At 50.4% G+C, this 18,474-nt stretch overlaps 1 protein-coding gene across 5 annotated transcripts in view; it reads right to left on the reverse strand.

The window, feature by feature from the left end:
• RAVER2 (ribonucleoprotein, PTB binding 2) overlaps nt 1–18,474 on the reverse strand; it is a 50,829-nt gene that overhangs the window by 19,708 nt on the left and 12,647 nt on the right. For all 5 annotated transcript variants that reach the window (XM_069788509.1, XM_069788508.1, XM_069788510.1 and 2 more), the window contains exon 3: nt 2,692–3,161. In XM_069788509.1, coding sequence (XP_069644610.1) covers nt 2,692–3,161 — 470 coding nt within the window. The remainder of the gene's footprint in view (nt 1–2,691; nt 3,162–18,474) is intronic.

An 18,474-nucleotide genomic window follows, 5' to 3' on the forward strand; every position in this document is an offset into this window, starting at 1 on the left:
CAAAATGTGTTCCTGTAAGTCCTAGGAAAAGCCATTTTTCTAAGACCCACTTATAAGTATCTGGCTTCAGCTCTTCCTGACAGAACATTTCTATTGTCAATAGAGGAGAAATCAATTTATTTTAAAAAAATGGTAACTCTGGAACAAAATGAAATAAACCAGAGTTTATTTCATGAGTTCAGCTAAGAATTTTAGGTAAAAGATCATATTTACATGACGAAATACTGCATCAGTTACCAGCAGAACTAAGCCACGAAAGCAGCACAAGACAGCTAGGTTAAAGAAGCCATACCAGGAGATGGGCAAAACGATCAAAGTGACCCTACTGGAGGGACAATCTGAATGCAGGAGTGGTGTGAAGGCTGGACTGGCCAAGACTAGAAAAAGGAAGGAAGAGAGAGACTGTAGTCACGAAGATATAAAATAACAACAGTATGAACAAGCATTTTAATTGTTTCTCTAAAACTTCCAGGAGAAGTTTTCCAGACAAAGGCACTTCTCCTAGTTATTCTCTATTGAAATCCCCTCCCCACCCAGTATTCTGCTACCCTGTCCTCTCCTAGTTTTCCTCTTACATCTCTACCCATCATGTCACACTCCCCTCCTTGCTTTTTCCACAGTTTCTTGGGTCTTCCTCCTCCGTTCTTTGAACTTAATTTTTAGGTCACCTCACTCAAAGCCCTAATTAATTAGCACTATTGTGATGAAAATTCATCCACCGTCTTCCCTTTTTCATCTGTCAAATTTGAACTACTTGTTTACCTACCTCCACCCTCATATCCTCCCTCTCTAGAGGGCTGATTCCCCCATTAGCACATGGGATTCGTCCATCACTCTCCCATTACGTCTGCAAACCAGCACCTCTGCTGCCTCTCCCCGCCAGCCCTCGAGGCAGAGCCTCCCTTACCATTCAGTACCTGCTGGATGCCCAGTGGAAACATGAGGCATGACTGAGAATAAATCACATGTTTATTCTCTGAAAGTCACTGAGAATAAATCGGAAGTTATCATAAGTAAACCTGTTTTTCTTCTATTATCATACTTCTACGATCTACCTATTAGTCTATTACACAGTGTGTTTATACAAGTGATAGGTAATATGAGAAACGTGCCAAAAATGTTTTCTTGGATATAATTTTGACTGGCTGCCTATTTCCTAATTCAAAAGCATACTGTTTATTTCCTGTATTTTACAGAAACATGTATTTAGTGCCATTTACTGATACAACGCCTACAAAAACAGACCCTCCTCACCTACACCCGGTGTGACACATGTATCATTACGAACTAAGAAGGAAGGTAAAAGTCAATTTTTAAGTGCCTCTAACTGCACAGTGCAATACTGTTTAGTGAAAACTCTTTATCAAAGAAGGCTGTTATTCTTTGAACCTCAGAATTTTTAAAGGGTGTTGAAAAATTGTTGCGGAGGCTGCTAACAGCCTCCAGATTATCTGACAGCTGGAAAAAAGCCCTCAAGTAAAAGACTTTAAAAAGATCAATCTGGTTAGCTAATTAAACAAAGATTCAGCAAGTAACTTGATTACAGCATTTAATACCTTCTTACAGGAAGAAAATAGTGGGGAGCAAAGGCTCCTCAATCGAGTCATCAGTGAGGTGAAGCTGAAGCCAGATACATTCAACTGAAGAAAACAGACACAAGTGCAAAATAACAAGGGAGAGGCAGTCAGTTTCTGGAGAGTTACTTCCAATTTATGCTTCTCCTGGTATATTTGGATCAAGCAAGTATAAGGATGTACTTTAGCCAACTATTAAGTACTGGGGCTTGAAAAGAGCACTAGGGAAAATGTGATGGCCTGCAGGTGGTCAGACTAGACAGCCTGATGGACCTCCTGGTCTTAGATGCTGAGAATCTCTGGTTACTTATCCCTGAAGCTAATCCCTGAGAAGCCGTCCAAGATACTTAGGAAAAAAAAAAACCAAACAAACCAAACAATGAAATCACCCCCAACTGTGTAACTATAAAGCAAGCTTTCTATCTACTGCCTGTTTATGGTACGCTGGTGTGCACCACTTCTACGAGCAACATTTTATTTGTGGTCTAGTATCTCACAAGCCATGATGATGAGAAGGAAACCTTTACACTTGCAAAGGCTAGTAAGGATCTAACTCTTCTATACCAGCAAGGTTTCCAAAAGATCTACCACTTCTATCACTGGCAAGCCCAGCCAACAATGAGATCCCAAGCCTGTATCTTCTCCAGTTTGGGAAAAAACATATGAGATATTTGCAAAAGTTTCTTAAAGAAATTATATATTATATATATATATATATATTCATTCTTGATCATCCAAACTGTTGCACTTGTGGTATTCAGACACTCTGGCTTTCTTCACTGAGCAATAAAACCATCATCAATGTTTACTTTAAAAGCTTTCTAAAATATTTCTAAAATTATTTTCAATAAAATACATGAGGAGGGTATGTGTTATAAACATTTTATTGGTGCTTCACAAGAGTGGTCTCCTGCCAAATTCCCAGATGACATCGACCAATCACTGCAAACCCATACCAATAAAGCATCTGTACCACATCGTATACTGCAATGCAGATGCATAACTATTCACTACTTAAACTAGAAATAAAAGGGTAATAGAGCAAGTAGTGAAGGTGCAAATACAGAGCTACTTAAATCACGACCGTAATCTTCCAAAAGATACAAATTCAACATACCTGGCAGAAAACAGGTTTATACTTTAGTGAGAAAGCTTGGATCAGTTCTTTTGAATCACTGTAGTCTTTTTGAAATTTATCTACGCAAAGGCACTTGGAGTGAATAAGATTTGTCGTCAGCTGGTTCACATCCATCCACTGTGCAAAGAGAGTGCTCTCGTCTAACTGTTTCCCCAGAAGTTCCAGTCTCGCCTTTGCAGCAGAGTCCTTCTTCATATATTCCACAAAACCATAGCCCTTTGAATGGCCAGTAACTTCGTTATAGACCAAAAAACACCTCTCGACATTGCCATATGAACGCACAAGTTCTTCAAACTCTTCTAACGTAAATGAAATGGGCAAATTAGTAATGCAAAGCAAAGCATCTGTTGGTTGGAGTTGCACGGATATTTCTTTTCCCCGAAGAGAATACTGGTGAAATTTCCGAATCGCGTTTTGAGCCTGCTCTCCATTTAACAGAGTAACGAATGCTGTAAGACCAAAACAAGTTAAGTCACCTACAACTGCTTCTCTCCAGCTACAGAGATAATTACTATACCTCTTCCTCCCCTAAAACCCACTAGTGTGTGTCAAAGGAAAAATAAAAATTTGGGATTTACCCTGAAGATGCAATAGGTAGGGATATGCTGTATTATATATATTTTAAAATCTGACATTATCAACTGGATGAGTATTTAACTAAAGGAGTGACTACAGAAACACAAGTACACACAACCTCACTACCTGTAACACAAAAAAAGTTTATATTTGGGAAAGAGCAAACAATTAAATTTTATGCCGAAGTCAACAAATTACTGATCCTACGGAATTTCTTTGATGACAGCATCCATAAATTCTCACAGCAGGGCTTCTATATATTTTTGGGGTTTTCATTCATAAAGCATTTCACAATCACAGAATCACAGACTGTGAGCATGAGGATGAAGTTGGAAAGAACCTCTGGAGGTCATCTTGTACAATGCCCTGCTCAAACAGGGCCACCCATAGCTAGTTACGCAGGGCCATGTCCAGATGTGTTCTTAGTATCTCCAAAAATGGAGACTCCACAACGTTTCTGGGCAACCTGTAACAGTGTGTGGAGACCCTCACACTGAAAAAGTGTATCCTGATGTTCAGAGGGAAACTCCTGTGATTCACCTGGCACCGCTTGGCTTGTACCCTGTGAATTAAAGAGGATGTAACAGTCTGCAGTGAACCAAGCAGATGAAACCTAATACATGTGTTTCCTTCCAATGACAAACTGAAGTGCACAGCGAAAGCAGGCCTGGGTAAAAAATTTATTTCATTTCAGAGAAAGACAAATGCAATTCTTGCACTCTATGCAGATACCCTCAGCACTGCCACCCAATCAAGGATGCACGACTGGCCACTGGGCCATGTATTCAATGCCAACAGTGTGAACCATCACATTCAGAAAACTCAACAAGCATCTTTCTTCCAGAATAACCCTCAAACCCACAAATCTCAGCAGCAAGTACCACCCAAATCTTCAAAACAGGGCCGTGAGTACCACCTGCTGCTTTTAATTCTCTTCTAATCTTGGCTGAGCTGCTGCTCTTTACATTCATCCTACAGCCTTCTCCTTTCCTTCCCCAGCAACAACAATTCTTCTTTTCCATTTCATTTCATCGTTTATTGAACTGTGCCTTCTCATTTGACAGCTGGAAAAGCAGGATCACATGGATGCAGCACGAACTCCAGGCACCAGCCCCGGTGATGTCACAGCCATCACATCACATCACAGCCAGCAGACTGTGATGTGGACCACCAGGAGCAAAGGCACTGGTAACACGACGAGCCCCAGAAGGGTATGAGAAGGGCTGCGCCAAGCCAGACTGGCAGGCGAGGGGGCAGATGAGGGACGACTCAGAGGAGCAGGCACCCAGTGGAAGGCAAGGAACCTGGGGCTCCCCACAGCAATGGAGGGTGACTTCTCTTTGGCTGCTTCTCCTGAGAATTACAGCCAGAACCCTGGAAAGGGACGCAACAAGACGACGGCCCCTGTCCTCCCGCACCTCGTCAGTCAGACGGAGAGCTCTCAGCACACTACAGAACAGGTAAGGACACCCCTGGCCTCTACCCATCCCAGTCCTGCAGGGAGCTTCCCAAAGCCACAGGCAAAGGGAAGACCACAAAATTGTCCCCTTGGGGGCCACGGGCCGGGCCCAAAACGGAGATCCTGGCACAGGCCACGGTGAATGTTATGGCCACGTAAAAGGCAGCAGATTACTCATAGTGGGCCACATCAAGAAAGGTATTGGCGACATGGATGGCAGCAGAAAGATATAAAAGGCACTACACCACATGAGACTGGCAGAAAACGAGACGGGAAAGCAAAGGCTTACAAGCTCTAACACACAGATGTACCTGTAGGACATACTCATCCTTCACACAGCCAGAAGGTGCCCATCCTCGTGGGCAAAGGGAGAATCCCACCACCCACCTTATCTCTACCCCACACAGGTACCACAGCCAGATCAAAGCTCCTTGCAGCCATGGACAAAGACAGCTCCGCAACACCCACCCTATCTGTATCTCATCCCCATCCGACAAACAGCCAGAAGGTGCCCACCCTCGCGGGCAATGGGAGAACGCCACGACCCACCTTACCTCTACTCCATACAGGTCCCACAGACAGGTCAAAGCCGCTCACAGTCATGGACAAAGGGAGCTCCGCAACAGCCACCGTATCTGTATCCCGTCCCCATCCTACGAAAAGCTACAAGGTGCCCACCCTCATAGGCAATGGGATAGCCGCACCAGCCACCTTATCTCTACCCCATCCAGGTCCCACAGCCAGATCAATGCTGCTCGCAGCCTTGGACACAGGGAGCTCCACAACACCCACTGTATCTCTACCATATCCTTGTTCTACGGACCACCAGGAGATGCGCACACTCGTGGGCAAATGCAGGGCCTCACCACCCACCCTACCTCTGTAACATGTCATGGTCCCACAGACAACTGGAGGGAACACACAGCCATGGAGAATCTCATCTTGCGTTCTTTTCAGAGAAAAACAAATTCAATTATCGCACTCCAGGCAGAGATACTCTCAGCACTGCAAGCCACTCATCTCGTCGATGCACAGCTGGCCACTGGGCCATGTATTCAATGCCAACAGTGTGAACCATCACATTCAGAAAACTCAACAAGCATCTTTCTTCCAGAATAACCCTCAAACCCACAAATCTCAGCAGCAAGTACCACCCAAATCTTCAAAACAGGGCCGTGAGTACCACCTGCTGCTTTTAATTCTCTTCTAATCTTGGCTGAGCTGCTGCTCTTTACATTCATCCTACAGCCTTCTCCTTTCCTTCCCCAGCAACAACAATTCTTCTTTTCCATTTCATTTCATCGTTTATTGAACTGTGCCTTCTCATTTGACAGCTGGAAAAGCAGGATCACATGGATGCAGCACGAACTCCAGGCACCAGCCCCGGTGATGTCACAGCCATCACATCACATCACAGCCAGCAGACTGTGATGTGGACCACCAGGAGCAAAGGCACTGGTAACACGACGAGCCCCAGAAGGGTATGAGAAGGGCTGCGCCAAGCCAGACTGGCAGGCGAGGGGGCAGATGAGGGACGACTCAGAGGAGCAGGCACCCAGTGGAAGGCAAGGAACCTGGGGCTCCCCACAGCAATGGAGGGTGACTTCTCTTTGGCTGCTTCTCCTGAGAATTACAGCCAGAACCCTGGAAAGGGACGCAACAAGACGACGGCCCCTGTCCTCCCGCACCTCGTCAGTCGGACGGAGAGCTCTCAGCACACTACAGAACAGGTAAGGACACCCCTGGCCTCTACCCATCCCAGTCTTGCAGGGAGCTTTCCAAAACCACAAGCAAAGGGAACGCCACAAAATTGTCCACTTGGGGGCTGAGGGCTGGGCCCAAAACAGAGATCCTAGCATCAGCCACAGTGAATGTTATGGTCACGTCACAGCCAGCAGACTACATGAGGTGGTCAACATAAAAAAAGATATTGGTGAGACAGATGGCCGCAAAATGGTAAAAAGGTGCCGCACGAAGGAACACTAGTAGATCAAGAGACGGGCTAAAAAAGAATTACAGGCTCTGAAACATTCACCGTTATAAATGGCCTGTCTTCATTCTACAGAGACACAGAGGGTGCCCACACTCATGGAAAAAAGGAGATCTGTACCACTCACCCTAGCTCTACCCCATCCCGGTCCCACAGCCACATCAAAGCTGCTCGCAGTCATGGACAAAGGGAACTCCGCAACACCCACCGTACCTGTATCTCGTCCCCATCCTACGAAGAGCTACAAGGCACCCACAAGTGTAGACAAAGGGAAACCCCACCACCCATCTTATCTCTACCCCATCCAGGTCCCACAGCCAGATCAAAGCGGCTGGCAGCCATAGACAAAAGGAGCTCCGCAACACCCACCGTATCTGTATCTCGTCCCCATCCTAAGAACAGCCAGAAGGTGCCTGCCCTTGTGGGCAATGAGAGAACCCCAACAGCCACCTTATCCCTACCCCACACAGATCCCACAGCCAGGAGAAAGCTGCTCGCAGCCATGGACAAAGGGAGCTCCGCTACAGCCACCGTATCTGTATCTCGTCCCCAACCTACAAAAAAGCACAAGGTGCCCACAATCGTGGGCTAAGAGAGAACCCCACGACCTACCTAACCTCTACTGCATACAGGTCCCACAGGCAGATCAAAGCTGCTCGCAGCCATGAACAAAGGGAGCTCCGCAACACCCACCGTATATGTATCTTGCCCCCATCCTGCAGACAGCCAGAAGGTGTTCACAACCGTGGACATAGGGAGAACCCCAACAGCCACTTTATCTCTACCCCATCCAGGTCCCACAGCCACATCAAAACTGCTCGCAGTCATGGACAAAGGGAGCTCCGCAACACCCACCGTATCTGTATCTCATCCCCATCCTACGAAGAGCTACAAGGTACCCACAATCGTAGACAAAGGGAAACCCCACCACCCATCTTATCTCTACCCCATCCAGGTCCCACAGCCAGATCAAAGCGGCTGGCAGCCATAGACAAAAGGAGCTCCGCAACACCCACCGTATCTGTATCTCGTCCCCATCCTAAGAACAGCCAGAAGGTGCCTGCCCTTGTGGGCAATGAGAGAACCCCAACAGCCACCTTATCCCTACCCCACACAGATCCCACAGCCAGGAGAAAGCTGCTCGCAGCCATGGACAAAGGGAGCTCCGCTACAGCCACCGTATCTGTATCTCATCCCCAACCTACAAAAAAGCACAAGGTGCCCACAATCGTGGGCTAAGAGAGAACCCCACGACTCACCTAACCTCTACTGCATCCAGGTCCCACAGGCAGATCAAAGCTGCTCGCAGCCATGAACAAAGGGAGCTCCGCAACACCCACCGTATATGTATCTTGCCCCCATCCTGCAGACAGCCAGAAGGTGTTCACAACCGTGGACATAGGGAGAACCCCAACAGCCACTTTATCTCTACCCCATCCAGGTCCCACAGCCAGATCAAAACTGCTCGCAGTCATGGACAAAGGGAGCTCCGCAACACCCACCGTATCTGTATCTCATCCCCATCCTACGAAGAGCTACAAGGTACCCACAATCGTAGACAAAGGGAAACCCCACCACCCATCTTATCTCTACCCCATCCAGGTCCCACAGCCAGATCAAAGCGGCTGGCAGCCATAGACAAAAGGAGCTCCGCAACACCCACCGTATCTGTATCTCGTCCCCATCCTAAGAACAGCCAGAAGGTGCCTGCCCTTGTGGGCAATGAGAGAACCCCAACAGCCACCTTATCCCTACCCCACACAGATCCCACAGCCAGGAGAAAGCTGCTCGCAGCCATGGACAAAGGGAGCTCCGCTACAGCCACCGTATCTGTATCTCGTCCCCAACCTACAAAAAAGCACAAGGTGCCCACAATCGTGGGCTAAGAGAGAACCCCACGACCTACCTAACCTCTACTGCATACAGGTCCCACAGGCAGATCAAAGCTGCTCGCAGCCATGAACAAAGGGAGCTCCGCAACACCCACCGTATATGTATCTTGCCCCCATCCTGCAGACAGCCAGAAGGTGTTCACAACCGTGGACATAGGGAGAACCCCAACAGCCACTTTATCTCTACCCCATCCAGGTCCCACAGCCAGATCAAAACTGCTCGCAGTCATGGACAAAGGGAGCTCCGCAACACCCACCGTATCTGTATCTCATCCCCATCCTAAGAACAGCCAGAAGGTGCCCGCCCTCGTGGGCAATGGGAGAACCTCATCACCCACCTTACCTCTACTCCATCCAGGTCCCACAGCCAGATCAAAGCTGCTCGCAGTCATGGACAAAGGGAGCTCCGCAACACCCACCCTATCTGTATCTTGTCCCCATCCTAAGAACAGCCAGAAGGTGCCTACAAGCGTGGGTAAAGGGAGAGCCACAACACCCACCTAAACTCTACCCCATCCAGGTCCCACAGCCAGATCAAAGCTGCTTGCAGCCATGGACAAAGGGAGCTCCACTACACCCACCGTATCTGTATCTTGTCCCCATCCTAAGAACAGCCAGAATGTGCCCGTCCTCGTGGGCAATGGGACAACCCCACCACCCACCTTACCTCTACTCCATACAGGTCCCACAAGCAGATCAAAGCTGCTAGCAGTCATGGACAAAGGGAGCACCCCAACACCCACCGTATCTGTATCTCACCCCCATCCTAAGAACAGCCAGAAGGTGCCCAGAGTCATGAGTAAAGGGAGACCTGCACCAGCCACCTTATCTCTACCCCATCCAGGTCCCACAGCCAGATCAAAGCTGCTCGCAGCCATGGACACAGGGAGCTCCGCAACACCCACCCAATCTCTACCCTATCCTCGTCCTACGGACCGCCAGGAGATGCGCACACTCGTGGACTAAGGCAAAGCCTCACCACCCACCCTATCTCTGTAACTTGTCATGGTCCCACAAACAGCTGGGCATCCTGGCACCAGCCACAGTGAATGGTATGGTCACGTCACCGCCAGCAGACTACACGTGGTGGTCCACATCAGAAAGGCTTTGGTGAGACAGATGGCTGCGTAACGGTAAGAAGGGGCCGCACCAGAGAACATTAGCAGATGATGAGACGGGCTAACAAAGAATTACAGGCTCTGAAAAAATCACCCTATCAGTAGCCCGTCCTCATTCTACAAACACCCAGAAGGTGTCCACCCTTCTGGGCAAAGGGAGACGTGTACCACCCACGCTATCTCTATCCCATCCAGGTCCCACAGCCAGATCAAAGGTGCTCGCAGTCATGGACAAACGGAGATCCGCAACATGCACCATATCTGTATCTTGTCCCCATCCTAAGAACAACCAGAAGGTACAAAGGGAGAGCCGCTCCACCCACCTTATCTCTACCCCATCCAGGTCACGCAGCCAGATCAAAGCTGCTCGCAGCCATGGACAAAGGGAGCACCCCAACACCCACCGTATCTGTATCTCATCCCCATCCTAAGAACAGCCAGAAGGTGCCCACAGTCATGGGTAAAGGGAGACCTGCACCAGCCACCTTATCTCTACCCCATCCAGGTCCCACAGCCACATCAAAGCTGCTCGCAGCCATGGACAAAGGGAGCTCTGCAACACCCACCGTATCTGTATCTCGTCCCCATCCTAAGAACAATCAGAAGGTGCCCACCCTTGTGGGCAAAGGGAGAACCCCAACAGCCACTTTATCTCTACCCCATCCAGGTCCCACAGCCACATCAAAGCTGCTCGCAGCCATGGACAAAGGGAGCTCCGCAACACCCACCGTATCTGTATCTCATCCCCATCCTACGAAGAGCTACAAGGTACCCACAATCGTAGACAAAGGGAAACCCCACCACCCATCTTATCTCTACCCCATCCAGGTCCCACAGCCAGATCAAAGCGGCTGGCAGCCATAGACAAAAGGAGCTCCGCAACACCCACCGTATCTGTATCTCGTCCCCATCCTAAGAACAGCCAGAAGGTGCCTGCCCTTGTGGGCAATGAGAGAACCCCAACAGCCACCTTATCCCTACCCCACACAGATCCCACAGTCAGGAGAAAGCTGCTCGCAGCCATGGACAAAGGGAGCTCCGCTACAGCCACCGTATCTGTATCTCGTCCCCAACCTACAAAAAAGCACAAGGTGCCCACAATCGTGGGCTAAGAGAGAACCCCACGACCTACCTAACCTCTACTGCATACAGGTCCCACAGGCAGATCAAAGCTGCTCGCAGCCATGAACAAAGGGAGCTCCGCAACACCCACCGTATATGTATCTTGCCCCCATCCTGCAGACAGCCAGAAGGTGTTCACAACCGTGGACATAGGGAGAACCCCAACAGCCACTTTATCTCTACCCCATCCAGGTCCCACAGCCAGATCAAAACTGCTCGCAGTCACGGACAAAGGGAGCTCCGCAACACCCACCGTATCTGTATCTCATCCCCATCCTAAGAACAGCCAGAAGGTGCCCGCCCTCGTGGGCAATGGGAGAACCTCATCACCCACCTTACCTCTACTCCATCCAGGTCCCACAGCCAGATCAAAGCTGCTCGCAGTCATGGACAAAGGGAGCTCCGCACACCCACCGTATCTGTATCTTGTCCCCATCCTAAGAACAGCCAGAAGGTGCCTGCCCTTGTGGGCAATGAGAGAACCCCAACAGCCACCTTATCCCTACCCCACACAGATCCCACAGTCAGGAGAAAGCTGCTCGCAGCCATGGACAAAGGGAGCTCCGCTACAGCCACCGTATCTGTATCTCGTCCCCAACCTACAAAAAAGCACAAGGTGCCCACAATCGTGGGCTAAGAGAGAACCCCACGACTCACCTAACCTCTACTGCATACAGGTCCCACAGGCAGATCAAAGCTGCTCGCAGCCATGAACAAAGGGAGCTCCGCAACACCCACCGTATATGTATCTTGCCCCCATCCTGCAGACAGCCAGAAGGTGTTCACAACCGTGGACATAGGGAGAACCCCAACAGCCACTTTATCTCTACCCCATCCAGGTCCCACAGCCAGATCAAAACTGCTCGCAGTCATGGACAAAGGGAGCTCCGCAACACCCACCGTATCTGTATCTCATCCCCATCCTAAGAACAGCCAGAAGGTGCCCGCCCTTGTGGGCAATGGGAGAACCTCATCACCCACCTTACCTCTACTCCATCCAGGTCCCACAGCCAGATCAAAGCTGCTCGCAGTCATGGACAAAGGGAGCTCCGCAACACCCACCCTATCTGTATCTTGTCCCCATCCTAAGAACAGCCAGAAGGTGCCTACAAGCGTGGGTAAAGGGAGAGCCACAACACCCACCTAAACTCTACCCCATCCAGGTCCCACAGCCAGATCAAAGCTGCTTGCAGCCATGGACAAAGGGAGCTCCACTACACCCACCGTATCTGTATCTTGTCCCCATCCTAAGAACAGCCAGAATGTGCCCGTCCTCGTGGGCAATGGGACAACCCCACCACCCACCTTACCTCTACTCCATACAGGTCCCACAAGCAGATCAAAGCTGCTAGCAGTCATGGACAAAGGGAGCACCCCAACACCCACCGTATCTGTATCTCACCCCCATCCTAAGAACAGCCAGAAGGTGCCCAGAGTCATGAGTAAAGGGAGACCTGCACCAGCCACCTTATCTCTACCCCATCCAGGTCCCACAGCCAGATCAAAGCTGCTCGCAGCCATGGACACAGGGAGCTCCGCAACACCCACCCAATCTCTACCCTATCCTCGTCCTACGGACCGCCAGGAGATGCGCACACTCGTGGACTAAGGCAAAGCCTCACCACCCACCCTATCTCTGTAACTTGTCATGGTCCCACAAACAGCTGGGCATCCTGGCACCAGCCACAGTGAATGGTATGGTCACGTCACCGCCAGCAGACTACACGTGGTGGTCCACATCAGAAAGGCTTTGGTGAGACAGATGGCTGCGTAACGGTAAGAAGGGGCCGCACCAGAGAACATTAGCAGATGATGAGACGGGCTAACAAAGAATTACAGGCTCTGAAAAAATCACCCTATCAGTAGCCCGTCCTCATTCTACAAACACCCAGAAGGTGTCCACCCTTCTGGGCAAAGGGAGACGTGTACCACCCACGCTATCTCTATCCCATCCAGGTCCCACAGCCAGATCAAAGGTGCTCGCAGTCATGGACAAACGGAGATCCGCAACATGCACCATATCTGTATCTTGTCCCCATCCTAAGAACAACCAGAAGGTGCAAAGGGAGAGCCGCTCCACCCACCTTATCTCTACCCCATCCAGGTCACGCAGCCAGATCAAAGCTGCTCGCAGCCATGGACAAAGGGAGCACCCCAACACCCACCGTATCTGTATCTCATCCCCATCCTAAGAACAGCCAGAAGGTGCCCACAGTCATGGGTAAAGGGAGACCTGCACCAGCCACCTTATCTCTACCCCATCCAGGTCCCACAGCCACATCAAAGCTGCTCGCAGCCATGGACAAAGGGAGCTCCGCAACACCCACCGTATCTGCATCTCGTCCCCATCCTAAGAACAATCAGAAGGTGCCCACCCTTGTGGGCAAAGGGAGAACCCCACCACCCACCCTATCTCTACCCTATCCAGGTCCCACAGCCACATCAAAGCTGCTCGCAGCCATGGACAAAGGGAGCTCCGCAACACCCACCGTATCTGTATCTTGTCCCCATCCTAAGAACAACCAGAAGGTGCAAAGGCAGAGCCACACCAACCTCCTTATCTCTACCCCAACCAGGTCCCACAGCCAGATCAAAGCTGCTCACAGCCATGGACAAAGGGAGCTCCGCAACACCCACCGTATCTGTATCTCAAACCCATCCTAAGAACAGCCAGAAGGTGCCCGCCCTCGTGGGCAATGGGAAAAACCCACGACCCACCTTATCTCTACCCCATCCAGGTCCCACAGCCAGATCAAAGCTGCTCGCAGTCATGGACACAGGGAGCTCCGCAACACCCACCCAATCTCTACCCTATCCTCGTCCTGTGGACCGCCAGGAGATGCACACACTCGTAGACTAAGGCAAAGCCTCACCACCCACCCTATCTCTGTAACTTGTCATGGTCCCACAAACAGTTGGGCGTCCTGGCACCAGCCACAGTGAATGGTATGGTCACGTCACCGCCAGCAGACTACACGTGGCGGTCCACATCACAAAGGCGTTGGTGAGACAGATGGCTGCGTAACGGTAAGAAGGGGCCGCACCAGAGAACATTAGCAGATGATGAGACGGGCTAACAAAGAATTACAGGCTCTGAAAAAATCACCCTATCAGTAGCCCGTCCTCATTCTACAAACACCCAGAAGGTGTCCACCCTTCTGGGCAAAGGGAGACGTGTACCACCCACGCTATCTCTATCCCATCCAGGTCCCACAGCCAGATCAAAGGTGCTCGCAGTCATGGACAAAGGGAGCTCCGCAACACGCACCGTATCTGTATCTTGTCCTCATCCTAAGAACAACCAGAAGGTGCAAAGGGAGAGCCGCTCCACCCACCTTATCTCTACCCCATCCAGGTCCCACAGCCACATCAAAGCTGCTCGCAGCCATGGACAAAGGGAGCACCCCAACACCCACCGTATCTGTATCTCATCCCCATCCTAAGAACAATCAGAAGGTGCCCACCCTTGTGGGCAAAGGGAGAACCCCACCACCCACCCTATCTCTACCCTATCCAGGTCCCACAGCCACATCAAAGCTGCTCGCAGCCATGGACAAAGGGAGCTCCGCAAAACCCACCGTATCTGTATCTCGTCCCCATCCTAAGAACAATCAGAAGGTGCCCACCCTTGTGGGCAAAGGGAGAACCCCACCACCCACCCTATCTCTACCCTATCCAGGTCCCACAGCCACATCAAAGCTGCTCGCAGCCATGGACAAAGGGAGCTCCGCAACACCCACCCTATCTGTATCTCAAACCCATCCTAAGAACAATCAGAAGGTGCAAAAGCACAGCCACACCAACCTCCTTATCTCTACCCCAACCAGGTCCCACAGCCACATCAAAGCTGCTTGCAGCCATGGACAAAGGGAGCTCCGCAACACCCACCGTATCTGTATCTTGTCCCCATACTGCAGACAGCCAGAAGTTGTTCACAATCGTGGGCTTAGGGAGAAACCCACCACCCACCTTATCTCTACCCCATCCAGGTCCCACAGCCAGATCAAAGCTGCTCGCAGCCATGGACAAAGGGAGCTCCGCAACACCCACCCTATCTGTATCTCAAACCCATCCTAAGAACAGCCAGAAGGTGCCCGCCCTCGTGGGCAATGGGAAAAACCCACGACCCACCTTATCTCTACCCCATCCAGGTCCCACAGCCAGATCAAAGCTGCTCGCAGTCATGGACACCGGGAGCTCCGCAACACCCACCCAATCTCTACCCTATCCTCGTCCTGTGGACCGCCAGGAGATGCGCACACTCGTGGACTAAGGCAAAGCCTCACCACCCACCCTATCTCTGTAACTTGTCATGGTCCCACAAACAGCTGGGCGTCCTGGCACCAGCCACGGTGAATGGTATGGTCACGTCACCGCCAGCAGACTACACGTGGCGGTCCACATCACAAAGGCGTTGGCGAGACAGATGGCTGCGTAACGGTAAGAAGGGGCCGCACCAGAGAACATTAGCAGATGATGAGACGGGCTAACAAAGAATTACAGGCTCTGAAAAAATCACCCTATCAGTAGCCCGTCCTCATTCTACAAACACCCAGAAGGTGTCCACCCTTCTGGGCAAAGGGAGACGTGTACCACCCACGCTATCTCTATCCCATCCAGGTCCCACAGCCTGCTCAAAGGTGGTCGCAGCCATGGGCAAAGGGAGCTCCGCAACACGCACCGTATCTGTATCTTGTCCTCATCCTAAGAACAGCCAGAAGGTGCCCACCCTTGTGGGCAAAGGAAGAACCCCACCACCCACCTTACCTCTACTCCATACAGGTCCCACAGGCAGATCAAAGCTGCTCGCAGCCATGGACAAAGGGAGCACCCCAACACCCACCGTATCTGTATCTCATCCCCATCCTAAGAACAGCCAGAAGGTGCCCACAGTCATGGGTAAAGGGAGACCTGCACCAGCCACCTTATCTCTACCCCATCCAGGTCCCACAGCCACATCAAAGCTGCTCGCAGCCATGGACAAAGGGAGCTCCGCAACACCCACCGTATCTGTATCTCGTCCCCATCCTAAGAACAATCAGAAGGTGCCCACCCTTGTGGGCAAAGGGAGAACCCCACCACCCACCCTACCTCTACCCTATCCAGGTCCCACAGCCACATCAAAGCTGCTCGCAGCCATGGACAAAGGGAGCTCCGCAACACCCACCGTATCTGTATCTCGTCCCCATCCTAAGAACAATCAGAATGTGCCCGTCCTCGTGGGCAATGGGACAACCCCACCACCCACCCTATCTCTACCCTATCCAGGTCCCACAGCCACATCAAAGCTGCTCGCAGCCATGGGCAAAGGGAGCTCCGCAACACCCACCGTATCTGTATCTCAAACCCATCCTAAGAACAGCCAGAAGGTGCCCGCCCTCGTGGGCAATGGGAGAACCCCACCACCCACCCTATCTCTACCCTATCCAGGTCCCACAGTCAGATCAAAGCTGCTCGCAGCCATGGACAAAGGGAGCTCCGCAACACCCACCGTATCTGTATCTTGTCCCCATCCTAAGAACAATCAGAAGGTGCAAAAGCAGAGCCACACCAACCTCCTTATCTCTACCCCAACCAGGTCCCACAGCCACATCAAAGCTGCTTGCAGCCATGGAGAAAGGGAGCTCCGCAACACCCACCATATCTGTATCTTGTCCCCATACTGCAGACAGCCAGAAGTTGTTCACAATCGTGGGCTTAGGGAGAAACCCACCACCCACCTTATCTCTACCCTATCCAGGTCCCACAGCCAGATCAAAGCTGCTCGCAGCCATGGACAAAGGGAGCTCCGCAACACCCACCCTATCTGCATCTCGTCCCCATCCTAAGAACAGCCAGAAGGTGCCCGCCCTCGTGGGCAATGGGAAAAACCCACGACCCACCTTATCTCTACCCCATCCAGGTCCCACAGTCAGATCAAAGCTGCTCGCAGTCATGGACAAAGGGAGCTCCGCAACACCCACCGTATCTGTATCTTGTCCCCGTACTGCAGACAGCCAGAAGTTGTTCACAATCGTGGGCTTAGGGAGAAACCCACCACCCACCTTATCTCTACCCCATCCAGGTCCCACAGCCAGATCAAAGCTGCTCGCAGCCATGGACAAAGGGAGCTCCGCAACACCCACCCTATCTGTATCTCAAACCCATCCTAAGAACAGCCAGAAGGTGCCCGCCCTCGTGGGCAATTTGGAAAAACCCACGACCCACCTTATCTCTATCCCATCCAGGTCCCACAGCCTGCTCAAAGGTGGTCGCAGTCATGGACACAGGGAGCTCCGCAACACCCACCCAATCTCTACCCTATCCTCGTCCTGTGGACCGCCAGGAGATGCGCACACTCGTGGACTAAGGTAAAGCCTCACCACCCACCCTATCTCTGTAACTTGTCATGGTCCCACAAACAGCTGGGCGTCCTGGCACCAGCCACGGTGAATGGTATGGTCACGTCACCGCAATGGGAGACCTGCACCGCCCACCATATCTGCAGGCTATCCAGGTTCCATAGCAACTCAAAGTGCTCAGCAGCCGTGGACAAAGGCAATGTCGGAACACCCACCACCTCTGTAACACGTCATGGCTCCTAAAGCAGCTGGAAGCAATATGCAGCCTTGGACAATGAGAGGGTTGCAACGCTCATTGTATCCGCACCCCGTTATCATACCACACGTATCTGAAGGTTCATACAGCTGTCAACCAAGGGAGCACCGTACCACCCACCATATCTTTACCACCTCACGGTCCTAGAGCCAGCTAGAAACTGCCAAGATTTTCTTTCATGCGTTAATAATCATCAGTTACAACAGTGTAAACAAGGATTTCTAATTAAAACATAAACATCCACAGGGTGTTTTAAAGCAAGTTCTGGTTTGTGACTATCTTTATTATGCCAAGAAAAAGAAGCAAGTATAATCTTGGTGACATACACGTAATATTTGAGATCTCAGTTTTGCTGTTCTAGTCAAATTGAATGTTATGCATCCTGCAAGCAATTAGTTTGTACTAACGTACAAACAATGCCTTTGCAGCGGGTTTTACAATCCGTCATAACTGAAGAGATATATCAGTGATCAGATGAATATGAGGTGGCATGGAAATCTGCAACCTGGTTCTCAAGTAGATTAAAATGTGCCTGGGTAATCTACATTTTTTTGCTCCCCAGTATTCTGACACAGCGTCACATATTTCTCTAACAGGATACTATTTGGTATTCTAAGAATAGTTAAATAGAAGATACAGATAGAAGACATTGAAGTTTAATAATACTGTTAGCTTTTTTAAGATAAAAATGTTTTTTCCCCATGTTTTGAAGTTGTTTAGGGCTACTTCCCTGAGTTTATCATTAATCTGAAATTAGTTTTTGTAATCAAGTGAAAACTCAGGAGAATTTTAGAAGATCTAAGTGGAAACATCTACAGAGCTCTACGAAGTTCCAATTATGTCCTTTAAACTAAAAAGTCATTAAATCTATCTAACAAAAAAAATAAAAACAATCCAACAAAAAACACACAAAAAAACCCTCAATATAAATGGAGTTCCTTACACAAACAGTTCACACTATAATACGTATGTCCATCTTTTGGCTGGATGACTGTTCTGTTCTGTCAG

The sequence above is a fragment of the Haliaeetus albicilla genome, chromosome 8 (assembly GCF_947461875.1).
Source record: "Haliaeetus albicilla chromosome 8, bHalAlb1.1, whole genome shotgun sequence".
Lineage (NCBI taxonomy): Eukaryota > Metazoa > Chordata > Aves > Accipitriformes > Accipitridae > Haliaeetus > Haliaeetus albicilla.